The sequence below is a fragment of the Prionailurus bengalensis genome, chromosome A1 (assembly GCF_016509475.1).
Source record: "Prionailurus bengalensis isolate Pbe53 chromosome A1, Fcat_Pben_1.1_paternal_pri, whole genome shotgun sequence".
In the NCBI taxonomy this organism is placed as follows: domain Eukaryota; kingdom Metazoa; phylum Chordata; class Mammalia; order Carnivora; family Felidae; genus Prionailurus; species Prionailurus bengalensis.
The window spans coordinates 136617060-136639123 of NC_057343.1; the positions used below are offsets into that span (position 1 = coordinate 136617060).

The 22064-nt window shown below is 38.5% G+C and overlaps 2 protein-coding genes across 4 annotated transcripts; both read right to left on the reverse strand.

The window, feature by feature from the left end:
* Positions 1-5321: 5321 nt before the first annotated feature.
* On the reverse strand, positions 5322-21938 carry AK6 (adenylate kinase 6). Of its 3 annotated transcripts, XM_043586255.1 has the most exons (6): positions 21779-21928; positions 19712-19804; positions 10054-10112; positions 9807-9952; positions 6485-6536; positions 5721-5781 (listed from the first exon to the last, which is right to left on the reverse strand). In XM_043586255.1, exons 1-5 carry the CDS (start codon positions 21903-21905, stop codon positions 6503-6505), a joined length of 459 nt encoding a protein of 152 aa, XP_043442190.1. In that variant the 5' UTR covers positions 21906-21928; the 3' UTR covers positions 5721-5781; positions 6485-6502. The 3 variants fall into 3 exon arrangements, with proteins under 3 accessions (XP_043442017.1, XP_043442105.1, XP_043442190.1); XM_043586082.1 differs by lacking the exon at positions 6485-6536 and having other exon boundaries at positions 5322-5781; positions 21779-21938; XM_043586170.1 differs by lacking the exon at positions 6485-6536 and having other exon boundaries at positions 5322-5781; positions 21742-21871.
* Positions 17855-19804, reverse strand: TAF9 (TATA-box binding protein associated factor 9). The gene is made up of 2 exons (XM_043585952.1): positions 19712-19804; positions 17855-18897 (listed from the first exon to the last, which is right to left on the reverse strand). The coding sequence occupies exon 2, from the start codon at positions 18878-18880 to the stop codon at positions 18083-18085; it is 798 nt and encodes a 265-aa protein (XP_043441887.1). The 5' UTR covers positions 18881-18897; positions 19712-19804; the 3' UTR covers positions 17855-18082.
* Positions 21939-22064: the final 126 nt, after the last annotated feature.

The following is a 22064-nucleotide window of genomic DNA, read 5'->3' on the forward strand; positions in this document are numbered from 1 at the left end:
TCTAATCTTAATTTCCAATTGTTTGTCACTGCTATATGGAAATGCAGTAGTTTTTGTGTATTGGTCTTATATCCTGTGACTTTGTTAACGTCACTTATTAGTTCAAGTAGTTTTTGTATGGATTCTCTTTGGAATTTCTACATAGATTATCATGTTACCTGAGAATACCTTATTTTTTTCCTTACAGCTCTGTATGTCTTTTATTTATTTTCTGCTTAATGCACTGGTGAGGATCCCCAGGATGAGCAAATGATCACTTGGCTTTTTATTCGCTAGCCTCGTGTAACAAATTATATTTTTTTGAATCCTCCCTTCCATAATAATAAATTCCTTAAACAACAAACCTCTGAATGGATTTCAAGGGTCTTTGAGTCTTTGAAAAACATAAATATGTATATCTGTATTACTTAGAGGAAGTGGGTTCATAGCTTATATCAGACTGTCAAAGGGATTTATGTCATCAAAAGTGTTAAGGAACTAAATTTTAAATAAAAGCCGATTTATACATATAAATACGTATATATAAATGATTTTCAGGATGTTGTTTTTCACTACTAAGAACTGGGATGCCTGGGTGACAGAGTCGGTTAAGCATCCGACTCTTGATTTTGGTGCAGATCATGCTCTCACAGTTTATGAGTTTGAGCCTTGCGTTGGGCTCTCAGCTGACAGCGTGGAGTCTGCTTGGGATTCTCTGTCTCTCTCTCTCACTGCTCCTCCCCTGCTTGTCCTCTGTCTCTCTCTCTCTCTCAAAATAAATAAACATTTAAAAAAAAAGTTACTAAGAACCGTGATTCTTTTTTTACCTTGGACTCTCCCCACTCCATAGGAAAGGATAAATGCTTCTTGGCAGTTTTTACCCCTATGACTTTTTTTTCTTAAGATTTTTAAAAAAATGTTTATTTTTGAGAGAGATAAAGAGCAAGCAGGGAAGTGGCAGAGAAAGAGGGAGACAGAGGATCAGAAACAGGCTCTGTGTTGACAGCCGAGAGCTGATGTAGGGCTCAAACTCATGAACCCCGAGATCATGACCTCAGCTAAAGTCAGACACTTAACTGACTGAGCCACCCAGGGACCCCTGACCCCTATGACTTTTTGTTAGAAACTAACAAATTTAAATGTTGGTAGGGATTGGTGGTAGAACATTCAAAAGAAATACAGATGAAGTGAGGCAAAATCCCTTTTAAACGCCCACAAAAATAAAAAATATACCAACAAGAGTGGGCATAAGGAAAACAATCAGTGGTTATACACACTTCAAAGCTTGTTAAGGTACTCACAAGGAACAAAATATATCTTATTAAGAAGTCTTATTTACAGAAACATAAAATGATTTAAAATTTAGAATACTTTTTATCTCCTTAGGTTTGTTTTATTATTTTTTTTATTAAAAAAATTTTTTTAATGTTTTTTATTTTTGAGACAGAGCATGAGCAGGGGAGGGGCAGAGAGAGGGAGACATAGAATCTGAAGCAGGCTCCAGGCTCTGAGCTGTCAGCACAGAGCCCAACGTGGGGCTTGAACTCATGAACCGTGGGATCATGACCTGAGCTGAAGTCTGACGTTTAACGGAGCCACCCAGGTGCCCCTCCTTAGGTTTATTTTAAACCAATCTACTTAAGTTAAAAACCAAACAAGTAGGTTGAATAAAACCAGTAAAGACAAACAGTAAATGGGGTTATTCCTACAACCTTCAAATAATTGTAACAACATGTTAAAGCACTATCACTAGTTTCAAATAAAAACCTAGAGCTGAAATGAGTATATTAATATTTAATTTAATTATATTAATATTTAATTAATATTTAATTAAAATTCCCGAAAGGTGTATAGCTCTGTATTAGATTCCCTTTTAGATAATAATCTCCCTTCTGTTGAAGGAAAATCTTTGAGTCAGTTTTACTGTTAAGCTAATTAGCAACCACTTGATAATTTAGTGAATTCTAGTAATGAAAAAAACATTGTCTTCTCAAAACAGCCATTAATATTACTAAAAATAATAACAGTATGTGCCAAACACTGTTTATTTAATCCTTACAATAGCCCTATGATGTAATTATCCTCATTTTATATGTGATTTGACTGGATAGCACCTATGTGCTATTATCTTAGTCTGAGTAATTCTCTTCTCTATCTCTATACTCATTCTTCAAAGCCCTGCATCCTATAGCATTTATCCTTTTCTGATATTCATAGTAGGAAACAGTTATCTCTTTTATTCTCTATGTTAGAATCTCCAGTAGGGCATTTGCTACAGTCTACCTGATTTGTCTAAAGGGTCCATTTGTATGTATATCTTCCTTGTATACTAGGTTATGATCATCTGAAGGTCAAGAACTTGAGGCTTTCCCCACCAGTTATTTGGTTGGAGTCTTGCATGTATATAATAGGCAATATGATTATTAAAATGAATGTACTAAATGTTATCTTTGCTTACAATTTACTCAGGAATTTACTGGACAGATAAACTTACTCATGTGCCAAGTTCCATGTACATTAAGCAGTATAACTTAATGGGTAAGAGCCTGCTAAGATAGACTCCTGACTCTGATACTTCCTAGCTGTGATCTTGACTGTGTCACTTCATTCTGTGCCCTGTTTCCATCACCTGTAATGGAAATAATAATACCTACCTCAGATGGTATCATGTGGATTAATAGAGCTCACTTTTGAAATGTATTTAAGAGTGCTTGGCATGTAAGATACATGTAATATATACATGTAATATACATGTTATTCTTTCTTACCCCCCTTTTTTTTTAAGTTTATTTATTTTGAGAGAGAGCGTGTGAGCAGGAGAGGGGCAGAGAGGGAAAGAGAATCCCAAGCAGGCTCCTTGCTGTCAGTGCAGAGCCTGACGTGGGGCTTGATCCGATGAACCATGAGATCATGACCTGATCTGAGATCAAAAGTCAGAGGCTTAACCAACTGAGTCTCTCAGGTACCCTTCTTTCTTACCATTCTTGGTAATATTGTAATAGTAAAAAGCTGGAAACAACCTAAAAGTCTATCAGTAAGGGACAGATTAAACCAATCATAGCACTCCTATATGGACTTATGTGCAAACTTTAAAAAGATTAGGGATCCAGGGGTGCCTGGCTGGCTCAGTTGGAAGAGCATGTGACTTAATCTCAGGATCGTGAGCTCAAGCCCACATTGGATGTAAAGATTACTTAAATAAAACTTAAAAAAAAAAAAAATTAGGGATCCAAAGAAGATGTATGAATGACTAGTAGGTACATCAATAGTCATCAGGGAAATATAAATCAAGACTAATATGAAATATCACTATACATGCACAGGATGGCTATTAGATGAACAAGTGTTCATCTAGCAGGTACTGGCATGGATGTGGAGAAATTAGATCCCTACTACATAGACAGGGGGAGGGGAATATAAAGTAATGCAACCATTTTGCAAAACAGTTTGGTCTTTTCGCAAAAAGTTAAACTCAGTTGCGAAAGGACCCAGAAATTTCCCTCTATACACAAGAATTGAAAACCTACATCTACACAAAAACCTGTATACAAATGTTCATAACATAATTCATAAGACCCAGAAAGGATACAACCCAATTGTGCAAATGATGGAATGGATAAACAAGAAGTGGTACGTACAGTGGAATATTACTTGATAAAAAGGAACCAGGTACCTACCAGTAGAGGCTGCAATATGGATGACCTTGGAAACAATATGCTAAGTCAAAGAAGCCAGACATAAAAGGCTACATATTGTATGATTCCATTTATATGAAATGCCCAGAATATGCAAAAACCATACAGACAAAGTAAACTAGTGATTCCAAGGGGCTAGGAGATGGGAAAAATGGAAAGTGACTGCTAACAGTACTGGACTTTTTCTAGGTGGGGTAATAAAAATGTTACGTATGGAATTAGATAGTGATGGTTGAAGTATGATGATTACACAATCTTGTGAGTATAATAAAAGCCAGCTAGTTGTGCACTTTTTTTTAAAGTTTATTTTTTGGGTGAGAGTGCAAGTGAGCAGGGGAGGGGCAGAGAGAGAGGAAGAGAAAGAATCCCAAATAGGCTCTGTGCTATTTAGTGTGGAGCCCGATGTGGGGCTCGAACCCACAAAATGTGAGATTGTGACCTGAGCTGAAACCTAGAGTTAGACACTTAACTGAGCCACCCACGCACCCAATTATGCACTTTAAAGTGACAAATTTGGGGGCACCTGTGTGGCTCAGTCAGTTAAGCGTCCAACCCTTGATTTTGGCTCAGGTCATGATCTCATTGGCATGAGATCGAGCCCCACCCCATGTTGGGCTCTGCACTGGGTGTAGATCCTGCTTGAGATTCTTTCTCTCCCTCTCTGCCCCTCCCCCATGCTCTCTCTTTTTTTTTTGTTTTGTTTTGTTTTGTTTTAAAGGTTTATTTATTTATTTCTTTAGGGGGGGCAGGGGCAGAGAGAGGGAGACACAGAATCCAAAGCAGGCTCTAGGCTCTGAGCTGTGAGCACAGAACCCAACACGGGACTTGAACTCACAAACCGCGAGACCATGACCTGAGCCAAAGTCGGACACTTAACCGACTGAGCCACCCAGGGCCCCCACGCTCTCTCTCTTAATAAATAAACAAACAAGTAAATAAATAAAAATTTAAAAAGACTATGTGTAAAATTTTATCTTAATTTGAAAGAATAGGGAGGTCTGTATGTTATGAGATGATATACTCTCCAAAATATATTAAATGAAAATAAGAAGATACAGAAGAGTGTATATAATATGCTACCACATGCTTAAAGCAACTAAAGTACACAAACATACATACTTTGCAGGCATAAAATCTCTCCAAAAGAGACTTAGGAAACCAGAAACATTACTTCTTAAAGGGAGGGGATGGCTGAAGAATAAGGGGTGGCATGGAAGGGAAACCTACCTTTCCAGTATACCCTTTTGTACCTTCCAGTTTTTGTAGAGTGTAAGTATTACCATTTCTTTGTGTGTGTGTGTGTGTGTGTGTGTGTGTGTGTGTGTGTGTGTTTGAGATCGGGGGAGGGGGGAGGGTGAGCGGGGGAGAGGGGCAGAGAGAGAGAGAGAGAGAGAATCTTCAGCAGACTGCACACTCAGCATGGAGCCCTACACGGGGCTCAATCCCATGACCCTGTGATCCATGACCTGAGCTGAAATCAAGAGTCAGAAGCTCAAATGACTGAGCCGCCCAAGAGCCCCTGTGTGTTTGTTTTTTAAGCAAAGAAATAAAAATGAAAAACTCTGATGTTTTATCTTCAGTCTTAACTTTTACTTTAAGGGATCACTTTTACTTTATTCTGCAATGAACTTAAAAGATAGCCACCCATGTGGTCAGATTTATTTATTCTTTAGCTGTTGAAGCATTTAAAATGAACAGTTTTTACTATCAATCCTTAATGATATTATATATACTATACTTGAGACTTTTGCTTTCTCATGGAGAAAGAAAGCCCACACATAAACCTTTAGGCCATCCATCTATTAGTCTTGCAGCTCAATTTTAATAAAAAAGCTTTACCGACAATTGGACAATTTATTCAATACGGCAGAGATATAACAAGAGTGGTTGTAAAGTGGCTAGTAGTCTTGTAAATCAGGAGCTATGATCCTTAATCCACTGCTCAATCCACTTCAATATCTGATTGATGTTATCCTCTAGATCTTCTGGTTTATTGCTGGGCAGCTGATGTACTATTTCTTCCTTGTAGGATGCTAATGCTTCTTCATAAAGAACTTGAAAAATTTCACACTGAATATTATCTTTTAGTTTCTTCTCATTATAACCCCTGGAAGGCAATGAACAGATAAAAAAACAGCAAAATGAATGGCGTTAACTGGAGTTTTAGGAACACAAGAGAAACCGGACATTTTTAAATACATGAAATATCATGCAAAAATACTTCTTGTAGTCTATTTATTTAAATAAAATAGACTGGCACCTGTAAATATGAGACTTTTTTTAGTTATTTATTTTTTTGATGTTTATTTATTTTTGAGCAAGAGACAGAGAGTGAGCAGGGGAGGGGAAGAGAGAGAAGGAGACAAAGAATCCGAAGCAGACTCCAGGCTCTGAGCTGTCAGCAGAGAGCCTGACATTGGGCTCGAACCCATGAACCATGAGATCATGACCTGAGCCAAAGTCGACTGAGCCACCCAGGCACCCCAATATGAGACTTTTTTAAATATATAAGGTTTATTGAGAGACAGAGAGAGAGAGCATGAGCAGGGGAGGGGCAGAGAGAGAGGGAGAGAGAGAAAATCCTAAACAGGCTCTGCACTGTCAGCAAAGAGCCCAAATGCAGGGCTTGATCCCATGAACTGTAAGCTCATGACCTGAGCCCAAGTCCTATGCTTAACCAACTGAACCACCCAGGTGCCCTGAGAGGCTTTTTTGACAAGAAGTTAAAACTAATATCCAATGTTTAGGTTTGTCTTAATTTCGGCCCCCAAAATTTGTCATCCATTCCATTAGCAAACATATCTACCTACCTCAAGCCAGATATTGAGCTATGAGATAAATAAGAAGTGTAGAGCTTTGGTCCTAGATTTCAAAAGAAATTAGAGGAATTAAGATATAGACAGATAAAACAACGAGGTAGTGGGGCGCTTGGGTGGCGCAGTTGGTTAAGCGTCCGACTTCAGCCAGGTCACGATCTCGCGGTCCGTGAGTTCGAGCCCCGCGTCGGGCTCTGGGCTGATGGCTCAGAGCCTGGAGCCTGTTTCCGATTCTGTGTCTCCCTCTCTCTCTGCCCCTCGCCCGTTCATGCTCTGTCTCTCTCTGTCCCAAAAATAAATAAACGTTGAAAAAAAAATTAAAAAAAAAAAACAAAAAACAACGAGGTAGTGTATAAAAATGAAATACTTATGGGGGGTCCCTGGCTGGCTCAGTGGGTGGAGCATGCAACTCCTGATCTTGGGGTTGTAAGTTCCAGCCCAGTGTTGGGTGTAGAGATTAGTTAAAAAATAAAATCTTAGGGGTGCCTGGGTGGCTCAGTCAGTTAAGTGTCTGACTCATTGTTTCAGCTCAGATCATGGTCTCACAATTCATGAGATCGAGCCCCACGTTTGGCTGTGTGCCAACAGTGCAGAGCCTGCTTGGGATTCTCTGTCTCCCTTTCTTTCTGCTCTTTCCCAGCTCACACTTGCCCTGTCTCTCTCAAAATAAATAAACTTTACAAAAAATAAAAAATATTAAAAAAAATTAAATACTTATGATAGGAACACTATATACTAATTGGGTACTTGATCATACAGATAGATGTATCTGTGCTTTACCAATTCCAAAGATGTAAAAAAAAATTAACTTACATTATCTTTAGGCAGATATGTAAATTAGCCAACTAATTAATTAGCTAATGAAAAAGATTTTTAAAAATTCATATTAGTTCAACCTTGTAACAATCAAGAGTAAATTGAATTACTTATGGGGTGCCTAGATGGCTCAGTCAGTTAAGCATCTGACTTCAGCTCGGTCATGATCTCACGGTTCGTAGGTTTGAGCCCTGCATCTGGTCCTGTGCTGACAGCATGGAGCCTAAAGCCTGCTTCAAGTTTTGTGTCTCCCTCTCTCTTTGTCCCTCCCCCACTCACACTCTGTCTGTCTCTCTCTCAAAAATAAACATTAAAAAAAAAAAAGTAAATCGAACTACTGAAGGATGATTAACTGTATGAAAACATAACCAACAGAATGAGAGAAAATTTTTGCAAATCATATATCTGATAAGGGATTTGCATCTAAAATACACAAAGAACTCATAACTTAATTAAGAAGGAAGCATAACCCAATAAAAAACTGGGCAAAGTGTCTGAAGAGCTATTTCTCCCAAGAAGACAGACAAATGGGCAATAAGTACATGAAAAGATGCTCAATATCATTAGCGATCAAGGAAATGCAAATCAAAACCACAATGAGATACTACTTCATACCCAATGGGATGGCTACAATGAAAAGACATAACAAGTGTCCATGAGGATGTGGAAATACTAGAACCTTCAAACGCTGCTCTTAGGAAGGCAAATTGGTACAGCCACTTTGGCTAACGGTTCCTCAAAAGGTTAAACATGGAGTTTATTTTATTACCCAGCAATGCCATTCTTAAACTTCATATCCAAGATAATTGAACACAATGTCCACATAAAATCACAGGCACAAATATTCACAGCAGTATTATTTACAATAGCCAAAAAATGGAAAAGTCCCAAATGTCTATATTCTGGTAAGTGGATAAAAACGAAGTATTGATACATGCTGCAACATAGATGAACTCTGAAAACATTATGTTAAATAAAAGAAGCCAGACACAGAAGATCATGTACTGTAAGATTTCTTTTACATAAAATGTCCAGAATAGGCAAATCCAAAGAGACAGAAGGTCAATTACTGGTTGCCTAGGGCCAGGGGACTGAGAGGAAAAATGGGGAGTGACTGCTAATCGGCACAGGTTTTTGGGGAGGAGGGAGACAATGAACATTTTCTAAAATTGGCTCTAGTAACGGATGCATAATTCTGTGAATATACTAAAAACAAACGTGTATACCTCTAATGGGTGAATTGTATGTATGTGAATTTAGCTCAGTAAAGCTGTTATTTTTTTTAAGGTGATTGATTACTTTGTAACTTTTTCAATGGCTAAAAACAAGACAAGCTCTCTCAAATTTTTTCATATCTTAGTCTTTGGCTATTTATATAAAACAGAAATCTTTTTTTTTAAGATTTTATTTTTAAGTAATCTCTATACCAAAGGTGGGGCTTGAATTTACAACCCCAAGATCGAGCACAGCATGCTCCACTGACTGAGCCGGCCAGGTGCTCCAAAACAGTAAATTTCTTCTTTTACAGATTTTAAGTAATCTCAACACCCAATATGGGGCTTGAACTTAAAACCCTGAAATCAGGAGTTGCATGGTCTACCAACTGAGCCAGCCAGGTGCCCCAAAACAATCATTTTTAATAAAAAATTTAAATTGTTTGGTTTGCAGAAAGGAATGTGTACCATATGGTCTCCATTACTTCTCTGTTAAAACACTGTTAATGTCATTTCTCTGCCTAAAAAAGACGATTACGGTTTTAGGTCTAGCTCCAACTTTCCCCATATATTTGCTACTATACTCCTTGGTATAAGGATTTTACAAGTATCCTATGCAGTGATGGTTAGTCAGAGCTGACTACTGTCATTGAGAACTACGAATTCTAAACCTGAACTCAGGGAGACTTTTGAAGTGTTCCTTCTGAGATTGCCCCATAAATCCTCTAGAACCTCCATCTTCCTACAGCTTGACTCAAAAGACAGTGGAAAAATGTTTCCCATAAAAATTCCTCTTTTTTGTTTATTCTGGATTAAGTCTGATGCTCTCTTGGAGGGACCAACTCAAAATATATTTTAAAGGTTGGAAATGTTGATTTATCTTGTCAGTTTTTCATAAACTTTCCCATTCATGTTGTGCGGATATTTTGAGTGGGTAACGTACATTCAGCAGTCAGAGTGTTATTGGCTTGGTTGTTTTCCCAGGAAGGTTTTACATTAAGGAAACATCATGACTAAATAGAGTTGCTGTGACAGTATATTTTATTTAATGAAACTGTCAGTTGCAGTATTCATTTACTCAGTTATAAACTATTACCTGTGTTTTACAAATACATCTTTTTCTCTTAGCTTCAGAGCATTGGTACCATACAGACTTGGTTTATAATGAGAGACCAATAGTCACATATTCGAAAGGAATCCTTTATCATGGTTGTACTGGCTAATTTCAGGAATCTGAATAAAGGGTTATATCATACTTTAAGAATTCAGTGTTTTTCCTTTCTTACCTTGTTTCAAGTCTTTTGTACAATACACTGTTATCTGCTTGCAGCACAAAAACTATATGAAACCAGCGTTCAGGGAAGAAATCACAACCATGGTAATCAACAATAACTCCACCTTCACTCATTTGGTTTTCTAATTCATCAACTACCTGTAAGAAAGGGACAAAAAGAATGCTCCTTTTAAAAAAAAATGAGGTCAACTTTCCTATTAAATTTTTAGAAGTATACTTTATAAAAAACTTGTACTTACTCTATCTTCATCTAAAATGGGGCAATCATACTCTTCATCATAGCCATCATATAACTGCCCTAAAAGAGATTTACACTGGCTTATTAAACTAGTATTTTATACATAACTGTCAGTAACTTTCAATTAATTTTAGACTTTAGGAAAGGAAATATACCATCAATTACTCTTTGAGAGACTAGAGAGGGCACTAACACAGAGCAGATGTCACACGGACACCAAATGTAAAGAGCAATGCTGATTAAATCAGAATTTTACCTAGAGGGAAACTTGGATAGCAATATATCTGATACAATTTTAGCTATCAAAATTGAAACCAACTAAAAAAAATGAATGATTTCAGAATTTGTGGGACTAATAGAAGAGGACTGCATTATTTTTGTTGAGCTATTTGGTGGGAAGAGGGAACACAGGGATACAGACACTTGCACACATTAACAATAGATTATCAAATATTTTAGGCTAAGGAGATGGAACTTAGTAGAAGCAACAGCAGTTTCTCAATTCTAAAAATGAGCCCTCAGTCACACAGGTCCCATCTTCGTGGGGTCTGGGAAAGGAGAGTCAGTTTGACCCAAGTGCTCCTGAACAGTATTTTTACTTCCAGATTTCCAGGATCCTCAAAACCCATGAGTTGAATAAACATTTCAGAAGGCAAAACAAGAATGATGGGCAGTTATAAAGAAGGCAGATTTAAATCTCATGTAAGAATTTTCCAACAAATCAAAGCTGGCTTTCAAAGGAAGTCTTGCTTTAGAAGGTGAGACATAATCCTATGCTCACCTAAATCTCTAAGAAATATGTAATAAGGCTTAGACCATCCTTTGAACCATCTCTAAGAGCATGCTATAGTCCTCCCACATCTTTCCCTCCAATATTTTGGCCCAGGTTGAAATTAGGTTAAAATGAGCATGAGTTCTGAAGTAATAAAAGGGTAGTTCTGAGGGTCAGTGGGAGGCACTGAGACAGTTGCAACTTTTTGTCCTGCCAGGACAGTGTATGGACTCATTCTGGCCATGTGAACACCTCTCAAGCACCTCCCTGTGCCATCTGCTTCCCTGGATTACTGCGCAATTACCAGATACTGTAGTTAAAAAAATTAAACTGTCTTGGTATTGGGAAAACTGGATAATGATTTACAAATAATCTAAATCCTGTATACTATAAACTGGATTAAAGAGCCAATTGTTTAATTCAAAGACAATTAGTGGAAAATTTAATCTGTAAAGGAATGATTCATTTGAGTTTGTTCATTTTAAAACACATAAAATGCTAAATCTCTGTTCAGTGAAAAATAATGTAGCAATAAAAACAACTACTGGGAGAAATTTTTGTAGTAGGACAAAGGCCTGAAATGTAGATTACATAATGACCTTCAAAATCAAGATTAAAAATACGTACCTTAACAAAAAAGAATTCACACACAATGAAAATAATAAACATATGATGAAAAAATGTTGGACTTTCCCAGCTATTAAAGAGATACAAACTAAAATTACCCTTTTTATGCCTGTTGTATTAATCATATATGTATATAATAAATTGGAAATGTATTTCAAAAATAATTTTAGGGGTGTCTGGGTGACTCAGTTGAGTGTCCAACTTCGGCTCAGGTCATGATCTGATCATCAGTTCATGGGTTTGAGCAGTGCGTCCTGCTCTATGCTGTCATCATGGAGCTGGCTTCAGATCCTCTGTCTCCCCCTCCCTCTGTACCTCCCCACTCACACTCTCTTAAAAATAAAGAAGACATTTAAAAAATAATTTTAAAAATAAAAATGTCATACCCATTCATAGATTTCCTCTACCATTTAATTTCTAGCCAGAAAAAATTTTAAGTGATAAACATTCAACAATAGGAAAAACTTAAATCTCGGTTTACTAGTTTGATGAAATATTATGTAATTAAAGTCAAGAAAATAAATATTAGGTAGTATTATGTAGTATGGACTAGGTCACACATGATAAATGCTTATGACACAAAGGGTAAAACATAAAAAGCAGAATTCAAAGTTGTAATAGGGCCAAAGATCAGAAATACAAAAGATGGAAATAAATTAGGATTTGAAGTACTTTTTTGGTGTATTATTTTTACAATGCCACAAAATCTAATACCTACTGTTGATTCCATACTATGTAGGAATCTGCAGTAGATAAATACTGAGGTTCCTTCATATTTTAAATCCTTAACTCTCAAGACTAGTGAAATCGTTAAAAAATATGCTATCTAAAATAGAGACAACCACTGCAATATTGAGTCAGAATTAAAGTCTTTATACCGCAATGCTGAAATGCAGGATTTCTTAAATCATGTTAATGTAGTTGAATAGTGTAATCCAACCTTTAAAACATTCATTTCAAAAAACACCTATCAAATACCTACCATGTACAAGTGCCTGTAGGGATAATAAGGATTTAATAATGAGCACAATGACCAAGAAGGCAAACGTAGTCTTTCCGTTAAAGAGTTTACAATAAAATTAGAGAGGACAAAGTAACCTGGAAATTATAATAGGATAATACTTTAAAAGTGGAACATTAGGGAAGGCTTCCTGGAGAAAGTGACTTTTAAGTGGAGACTTGAAGCAGGTACCTAGGGAAAAAAGGTAGGGATGACTATTTTCAACAGAGAAAAACAATATTCAAAGGCAGAGAGAATTAAGAGGGCAAGACTCAAGGGAGGGAAAGTTTCTTAGACTATGTATAAAATAGGTGATAAAGGGTCAGGTAAATTGAGGCCAGATCAAAAAGGGTTGCAGAGTTAGACTTAACCTAAGGCAAAGTAAAATCATTAAAACATTTTAAGCCTGAAATGACAGGATCAATTACAAATTTTTAAAAATTATTTTGGTTTCTCCATAGACAGTAAGTTAGAAGGAAGCAAATCCAGAAACAGGGATACCAGATCAAGGCTACTGCAGAATTTTAGGTGAGTGATAATTATAACCCGTACCATAGGGAATGGAGAAATGGATTCTAAAGTTCATTTTAGGGGCGGCTGGGTGGCTCAGTCAGGTAAGCGTACAGCTCTAGATTTCACCTCAGGTCATGATCTCATGGTTTGTGAGATCAAGTCCTGCATTGGACTCTGCACGGGCAGAGCAAAGCCTATTTGGGATTCTCTCTCTCCCTCTCTCTCTCTGCCCCTCCCCGGCTTGTGCTTGCTCTCAAAAAAAAAAAAAAAAAAAAAAAAAAAAATCCTTTAAAGTTCATTTCAAATTTCATGGGGTCCCTGGTGACTCAGTCAGTTGAGTGTCCAACTTTGGATCAGATCATGGTCTCTGAGTTCGGAAGTTCGAGTACCGCATCAGGCTCTCTGCTGTCGGTGCAGAGCCCACTTGGCATCCTCTGTCCCCCTCTCTCTGCTTCTCCCCTACTTGTGCCCTCTAGCTCTTAAAAATAAACATTAAAGGGTGCCTGGGTGGCTCAGTCAGTTGAGTATCCGACTTCAGCTCCAGTTATGATCTCACGATTCGTGGGTTCAGGCCCCGTGTCATGCTCTGTGCTGACAGCTCAGAGTCTGGAGCCTGCTTCGGATTCTTTGTCTCTCTCTCTCTCTCTCTCTAGCCCCTCCCCTGCTCATGCTCTGTCTGTCTCTGTCTCTCAACAATAAATGTTAAAAAAAAAAAAAAAAAGTTTAAAAAAAACATTTAAAAAAAGTTCATTTCAAATTTCTGAAAAAAACGGAAAAACGTATGCTACTTTATTATTTTTTTATGTATGCCACTTTACAAAGTTTCAGTTGGAAGTCAAATTTAGAGCTAAGTACAGGATCCTAATCTAGAAACGATAAAAAGGCTTGAATTGATTAACCTACCAAAAGCTTAGAAAATTCAATTTTGTCAACAAAGTTTTATGATTTAAAGTTAGTTGCAGAAAACAAATTGTGGGGCCAAAGTTAAATGGCTTAAGTTCTTACCTCAAAAGATCTTCCTACCTGTTGTTAGTCAAGCAATAAAATCATTACATTTTAACTGCCCTCCTAGAGTTTATACTCACATGAAAGCTGTTCTTTAATGATGTTGGATGCTAACTATTTCGTTGCTATTGCCAATATTTAAAACATTTTCAGATTTCTTACTTTATACTTTTTTTTTTTTTTTTTTTTTTTAAGTAAGCTCCATGCCCAATGTAGGGCTTGAACTCACAACCCTGTGATCTTGAGTCCCATGCTCTACAGACTCAGCCAGCCAGGCACCCCCTCCCCAACCCCGATTTCTTGCTTTGAAAAATTTACATTTACCTCAATCCAACAAGCAGCTTATAACTGTGATGCAATTAGTACAAGAAGCTAATTGGTTTAGAAAGATATAGTGCTTTGATACCTGACCTTTTATGTAGAGAAAAGCACAATAAATCCTAAGTAGGTTTTAGGATCCTAACTTAGAGGTTAGTGAGCACCAAAGATGTGACATTTGAGTTGGGTCTTCCTCTCTTTTTTTAAGAATCTCAAGCACGATCCACGCTTAGTGCAGAGCCTGGCGCAGGACTCCATCCCACGACCCTGGGATCATGACCTGAGCAGAAATCAAGAGTCAGCCACTCAGCTGAGTCACCCAGGCGCCCCCCTTGAGTTGGGTCTTTTAAAGAGTTGTTTAAAAGGCAGATAAAAAAAAAAAAAAAAGGCAGATAAGGGCATCTCCAGGTAAAGGGAACAGCACTTGTAAAGACCTGGAGGTCAATTCCCAGTGAGGAACAAGCGCACTGTGCGCAGAATGAAGGGAACCTAGGGGAGTGGCTGCAAGTAAGGCTAAAGGTAAACTCAAACCAGTTCATAATCCATACATTACAGATGATGGACTTTATCAGAAAAAGTTCAAGTCTTGTTTATTCCCTCTCCCTCTTCTTTATAAAGGACATAATAATGGCATAGAAGAGGAAAAGATACTAAAGAGTAGGAGATTTAGGAGAAATGGGCTTGAAAATAGGATAGGGATACCATAGGGATTTTTCAGGCAAACCACCAAGATTTACGGGGCAAGTGGATCTGTGTTAGCATGTTTGTGTTTCTACGCGAGGGGAACAAGAATCAAGCATGAGCAAGTAGGATTTCAGAGCATGTGCTTCTTAAATGTTTTAGTTTGTGAAAAGGTCTGGCAACTGTCAAGAAGGTGATTACCTTTAGTAGGATCTTGAAAAAAAAATTTTTTTAATGTTTATTATTGAGAGACAGAGACAGAGCATGAGCATGGGAGGGGCAGAGAGAGAAGAGGAGACACAGAATCCGAAGCAGGCTCCAGGCTCTGAGCTATCAGCAGAGCCCGAAACGGGGCTCAAACTCACGGACTGTGAGATCATGACTGGAGTCGAAGTTGGACACTTAACCGACTGAGCCATCCAGGTGCCCCGAAACTGGGCTCTTTTAAAAGGGAGTAACTAGTTCAGAGTGAATGAGATTACTAAAGGGAGGGGCAAAACTACAATACAGCTGCAGTGAAATTATGGGGGAAGACGTGTATGTAGGAGGATCACATGCAGACTGGGAGACAGCAGTGCTGGAGGGGCCACCAGGGAGGTTAGCTTCAGAGCATTCCAGGGGTAGCTTCCAGTGGAGGAAAAAAAATGGGATAAAGAGGTTAGAGCGGGGATAGCAAGCATTTTCTGTAAAAGGCCAGATAGCAAACACTTCATGCTTTGTGCGCTAGTCTTCAGCTAATGTGGTTTCTATAAAAAACAGCAGTTTGTCAACTCCTGGATTAGAAAGAGATCAAGATTTTAAGTGCTGAGGGCTCAGCTATGCATAACAATGTTCCAAATGGACCCAACGTTAATAGAATTATATCACTTTGTCTAGACATATGGGGATCCTGGGGTTTATGACCAGAGGCTGAAGACTGATAAACTTGTGGCAGGAAAATTAAGGACGCTGTTAAGTAATTAAGTGATTGCATAAGGGAAAGTAAGAATCTGAGACTGGAGTAACAGGGTAAAAAAGCATTCTTAGCCATACCATATTTAGGACTCCCTATTTTATTAAGCTTAATTCCTTACCAAATTTTTCCTACCTTGGTTCCACATGGCATAAGTCTCTTACAAATGATATAGCAACTCAACAGGTTACTAGAATGGCAATAAATTCTATTTAGACAGATTTATTTAAAACAAGTGGGTTGTTTTTGGTCTTATTGCTTTATAGCAGGGTTCTCAATCTCAAATACTGACGTTTTGAGCTTGATAATTCCTTTATGGGAATGGAGAGTTATTCTGTGAATTGTGGGATGTTCAACAGAATCCCTGGCTTCCACTCCAGTCCTGACTACTGAAAGTATTCAGAAATTGCCAAAAGTCCCCTGAAAGGCAAAAATCACACCTAGTTGGGAACCACTCCTTTACAGATGATTACATGGTTTCTCTTAAAATATATCACTATTTGAGAAAAATGAACAGGTAGTGGTCTCAGTATATTTTCTAGTTAAGATTTTCAGATATATTCAAATAGCATCTGGAGAAAAGAACAATCTGGTACATTACGAAAAACCCTATAGAGTACTTTATCTAACACCATGTTAAGAGAGACCAGAAATCCTTTATCCGGCGTTATGGGAGAAGTGGGGGAACCCAAGGCTTAGATTCTATCTTATGAAACAATCTCATCAATAAAATACAGAGGACATTTGGGACTATATACTCCATTAGGTGTACATACACTGGCTAAAAGTGTTGAGTACAAGTACACCAGGAACCAATTGTCTAGTGTTATTATTCCTCTCATACTATTCGTGATAAATTATATAGCAACTTCATTACATTTAGAAATGTTAAAGTCAGTGGGTAAGAGAAACTGGAAGACTGAAACTGACAACTGTATGGGACTGTGAAATCACTTGTCAAATTCAACAGGCAAAGAAGAAAACCAGATTTTATATAGGTATAAAATGGGGAGACTGACTAGCCTTGTACAACAGCAAATAAATACCTAAATTTTATGAACTGTAAATACCTGGATTAAAATATCACCATGAGTGACATCTGGATGGCTCAGCAGTTAAGCATCTGATTCTTGGTTTAGGCTCAGGTCATGATCTCATGGTCATGGGATGGAGCCCCACATCAGGCTCCAGGTTGAGTGTGGAGCCTCTTTGGGATTCTCTCTCTCCCTCTTTCTCTCTGCCTCTTAGTTGAGTGTGTGCGCATGCACTCTCTCAAAACACTGAAAAAAAATATGAGCATGATACTTATAGCATCAAGAATATGACAAAGCTAAGATGTGCAAAACTGACCTGCAAAAAAGGATACTGGGGAAAAAAAGATATTGCGGGGGAGGCAAGTGAGCAAGGGGCAGAGAATCCCAGGAGCAGCAGGAGCGGGGGGGGGGGGGGCAGGAAGGGGGAGAGAGACAGAGAGAAGGAGAACGTGGGGCTCACCTGAAACAGGGCTCATGCGACATGGGGCTCAAGCTCACCAACCATGAGATCATGAGCTGAGCCGAAGTCAGATGCTTAAGGACTGAGCCACTCAGGTGCCCTACTGGAAAAAATTTTTTTGCAATTTTAAAGTTGAACGATAATGGGAGACCCATCAAAGGTCCTTAAATACAACCAAAGAGATAAAAAAATAGGACCTAGGAAGAAGTTAATAATTGACAGATTATTCATCAAAACAGATGAAGTGGTCTCTCCAAAAAAGACATAGTTCTATGAGAGTGACTTATACACTAGGGATCATACTGTGGTCTAAACATCTGAACACACCAGAAGTAACACTCTAGTGGTAATGAATAGGCCACAACAACTTCAAGTTGTTTTAAGGGTTATTCCTGTTGGTGACACAAAGAAAACTGCTTCTAAAAACATAATTGCCAAAGTACCAACAAAGTAATGAACAACTTTATTTTTTATACTTGAAGGCTGATGAAAAACCATTACTAATCCTATTAAAGAAAATCCAACAACTCAGAGAGGGTAACTATATTTACTCATTAAATACAATTTACATGTTCTACAACACAACATGAAAACACCCAGCATGCATGTTTAATCTCAGTACAATGGATTCAAGACCAAGTACACATGTTACAAGCATCAAAGCTAGATTACAAATTATCATAGTCATCATCATCGTCGTCATCATCATCATCATCATCTTCTCGTTTTCTTTTCAATGCATTTGCTGATTCATTGGCAGTATTTTGTGATGACACCATGTTAGTGGTTATAAGAATGTTCTTGGACCCAATTAATGATGGATTAATTAGAACATTCTGAACTGCAGATGTTGCAGGAATTGATGCTTTTACAGTTGGGGACTGTGAAGTGGGCATCTGTACTGTAAACCTTTGCCCCGTGAGGGACATTGGAGTCCCTACTTTAGTTGACACAGACATGGTTTGTGGGGTTGGCGTGCCAAGCGTGGGAGTACTTGGTCTGCTAGTAACTGAACCAACACTTAACCGCGGAACTGTTATTCTTCCCGCAGAAGTAGATGCCTTTTTTTGTAAAGACTTAAGTCTATAGTTTGGAGCAGTCAAGCAATATCTATCAGGTGGCAACCTGGGGCCTGAATATGGCTTGATTAAGGGCAAAGGAGTTTGATTTCTTTGCCTTGCAATATCTAATAAAAAATCTCTTGGGGGAGGAGAGGTAAAAGACTGATCAGCACGACACTGGATTGCCAATCGCACATCATCTGCATCAACAGTAGCTTTCTTAGCATGGCTTGAATAAATTTTTGCATCATCTAGAATTGTGGTCACATATCGGAAGGCAAACTCCAACATCTGATTTATAACTCTTGGCTCATATTCTGTAATCCCCATATCCTTCAGGATTTGTGCCATCATCTGTGCATCTTTCGGCATGCTCTTGGGAGAAGCCATCTTGCCAGAATCCATGATATCCGTTGATCAGACTTTAGATCATTTGAAAAAAATATGTACATTAGATCAAACCTGAAGTAGTTACTTTAGTAGCAACTGTCAGGAACTTTCTAAATTTTAAATACTGTTAAAATTGTGAAAATATATTTAAAATTTTTAAATATTAAATCTTTTTAATTTTAATGAGGCACACTTAAAAGTCCCCTTTACTTAAATTTATGGAGTTTCCACCCTATCCAAATCATTACAGGATATACAAAAATGAAGACACAAATAAGGGAGTGATAAAAGACTGGGGGGAAACAGTAAAATAAATAAAAACATTTATCACTTCAGAATAATGTTCAGTTGTGTGCAGGCATGCAACTATCAAATGAATCTAAGAAAAAAAAGAACAGTCATGTCCTACTGACTGAGTTCAAAATAATGTGTCCTTCCAGTGAGAGCAATATACTATCTCCACAGATACGCTTAGCAGTACCCACACTTTTATGTGTTTGTCCATCTCAAAAACATTCTCCCCAAATCCCATCTCTTCATGGAAACATTCCCAATTATTACCACTCAAAAAAAAAAAAAAAAACAAACCCAAAACAAAACACAACAACAAAAAACTATTGGCCAAGAGGGCAGGGGAGGATGGGATGTAACAGTCAAAACAACCAGAACACAGTATTATACACTTATCTTCTCTTTCTATGGGTCCTCAACAGAGCATCAATTCCTTAAAAGCACTGTCTCTGCTTTTTGTACCTCTCACAAATATAGTACTAACTCCATTATCTACTCTCTTTAAAAAAACCAAAAAACCAAAAAAACAAAAACTAGCACCAAAGTATCCCTTACCTTCTCGAGCTAAATCACCCACATTAATGTATTTCAGTCCTGATCTTGATGCAAGTTCTTTGCCTAGGGTGGTTTTTCCAACCCCTGGTGTACCTGTAAGACAAGCCACAGAAGAATACTGTTCATAAAATACTTGTTAGACTTCAGCCACCTATATACCCTTCTTAAAGTGCTTAACAACTGAAATGAAAAATTTCCTAATTAGCAATCCTCTGTGAATTACTATACACTATGACCTAATCAAAGTTACTCAAAGCCTGCTGGATAGCAGAATCTTGCCAAGTATATCTGATCTATCAGGATTAAGGCTTGGGTGATTCTGATACCAATGCAGACTGCCTGCCACCATAACAGATACTCCAATAATAACACTAGTGATCTCAAATTACCATCATTTATTTGCTTTCATTTTTAAAAAATGAAGAAATTATTCATGGAAAAAATTTAACCAGTATGAGGGACAAATCTCATTTCCACTACTGGCTCCACTACCTCTTCCTTAGAGGTAACCACTGAAAAGCAGTTTCTTTGATCTTTCTCAAGAAATCCTAATGCATATGTGTTTGTGTATACACATGTGTATTTATATATATGGCAACCCATATATATACACATATGTGCATATGTATATATATATTACATATGTATTACACGCATTTTTATATAATAAACACACCATACGTTCATTGCCTTTCAGAGAAATAGCAGTACTAGGCATTGTTCTTCACTTTTCCTTTTTTTACATCTATTTTATTTCAAAATAATCAAATGTGTAATTTTCAGCTCAGAACAGGTTAGAGCCAGTGGAGTTATAAAACTTGGTCATTATAATAATTAAAGATAACAGAGACAAATCATGCCTCCGTTTACAGGACAAGAACTTTTACAAGTCCACTGTAATACACCAAGTTTGAACCCTGGACTATCCTGTGTTTGTTTTTTCCTGGACTACTGTGTTTTCCATAAAATGTTCACCTTTAGGTTTTTGACAGTACGGCTGGATACTAAAATACCAGGACCCTGGCTGACCCCAACAGTTCAGAAGTTGTAGTATCTTCCCCTAAGGAATCATAATAGGTAAACAGATTACTATCTGTAGCTTTCAAAAACTGAAAAGACGTGGGCGCTGTCAACAAGATTATGTTTTGTTAAATAATAAACTTCTACTGCTTTGTTGCCAGGAAGAGCGTCTCAATTTTTGTGTTCCAACACCATCTACACCCATTTGACTTTTGCATGAATGCCCCATGATGCTATTAACTACAATTTAATAAACATTTAAACAGCTAACAATAGTCTTTAAAATCATAATGCGAAAGTTCAGAAGGCCTCCCGTATAACAAGCACCCTGCATACGGGTACAAAGACCGAGAAGGGACGAAACTATCATCCCAGGAACTTTAGTGCATCTAAACAAGAGAAACGATCAGGGATGCTCAGGAGGTGCCTTTTCTTTTTGAAAGGAAAAAACAAAAAACAAAACAAAACAAACAGAAAAGAGCTTCTGACACTAACTCAACGTACACAGCAAGTTAACCAAACTACGTCACAAATATCCGAACCCTTTTACCCAAAAGTGATTATCAGACACCAAGGAAAATGAAACATGGCCAAGAAAGGCCTAAGGACGAGGCATCCAGCATTATATACAAAATGACTGCCTTACATTATCTCGCTTAAAACTCTAAACACAACCCTAGCAAAGAAAAAAATCAACACCATTTTACAAACAAAAACCAGATTACCAAAGATTCGGCAGAATCAGATTTCTGGCCAGAAAAGGGACTCTCTCTCTCTCCCTACCTCACCGAGTGACCTCAGGCCAAAAGAATAACGTTCCCCGCCCCCACCCCGCCTCCCGCAACGGTCGGAGGACCAGGTCTAGAGGCCGGGACCACAGCCACGCCGCGCCGCCCTCCACTAGCCTCGAAACACCGAACGGCACGGCACCCTTTCTGGCGCCCGACGCCCCACAGCACTCAGGTCCGTAGCCTGCCCGCAGCCCAGCGCCTCCCCGCCGCGCGCCTGACCGGTGAGCAGGATGTTCGGAAGCAACATGGTCCTCACCGCGCTGGCTCTCGGCGCCTTGGCTCACGCACTCTACGCACGACAGGGAGGAGCTGAAAGGGGCGAGCTGCGGCAAGCGCCAGCGGCCTCGGGGTTCTCGAGGCCCTCCGCGGCGCTCGCGGCCCATCTCTACCGCCTAGTCACTGAACATTGGTTACCTGGCCTTCTATAGCACGTTTTCAGTGCAGTGTCCCAGGATGGGGCACAGGTCAGGTCCGCGTTCCGGGTCAGGCAATGCGGTAGATGCCTAAGTCACAGGCGCCGTTGGCGGCCGCCCTTCTGCCTG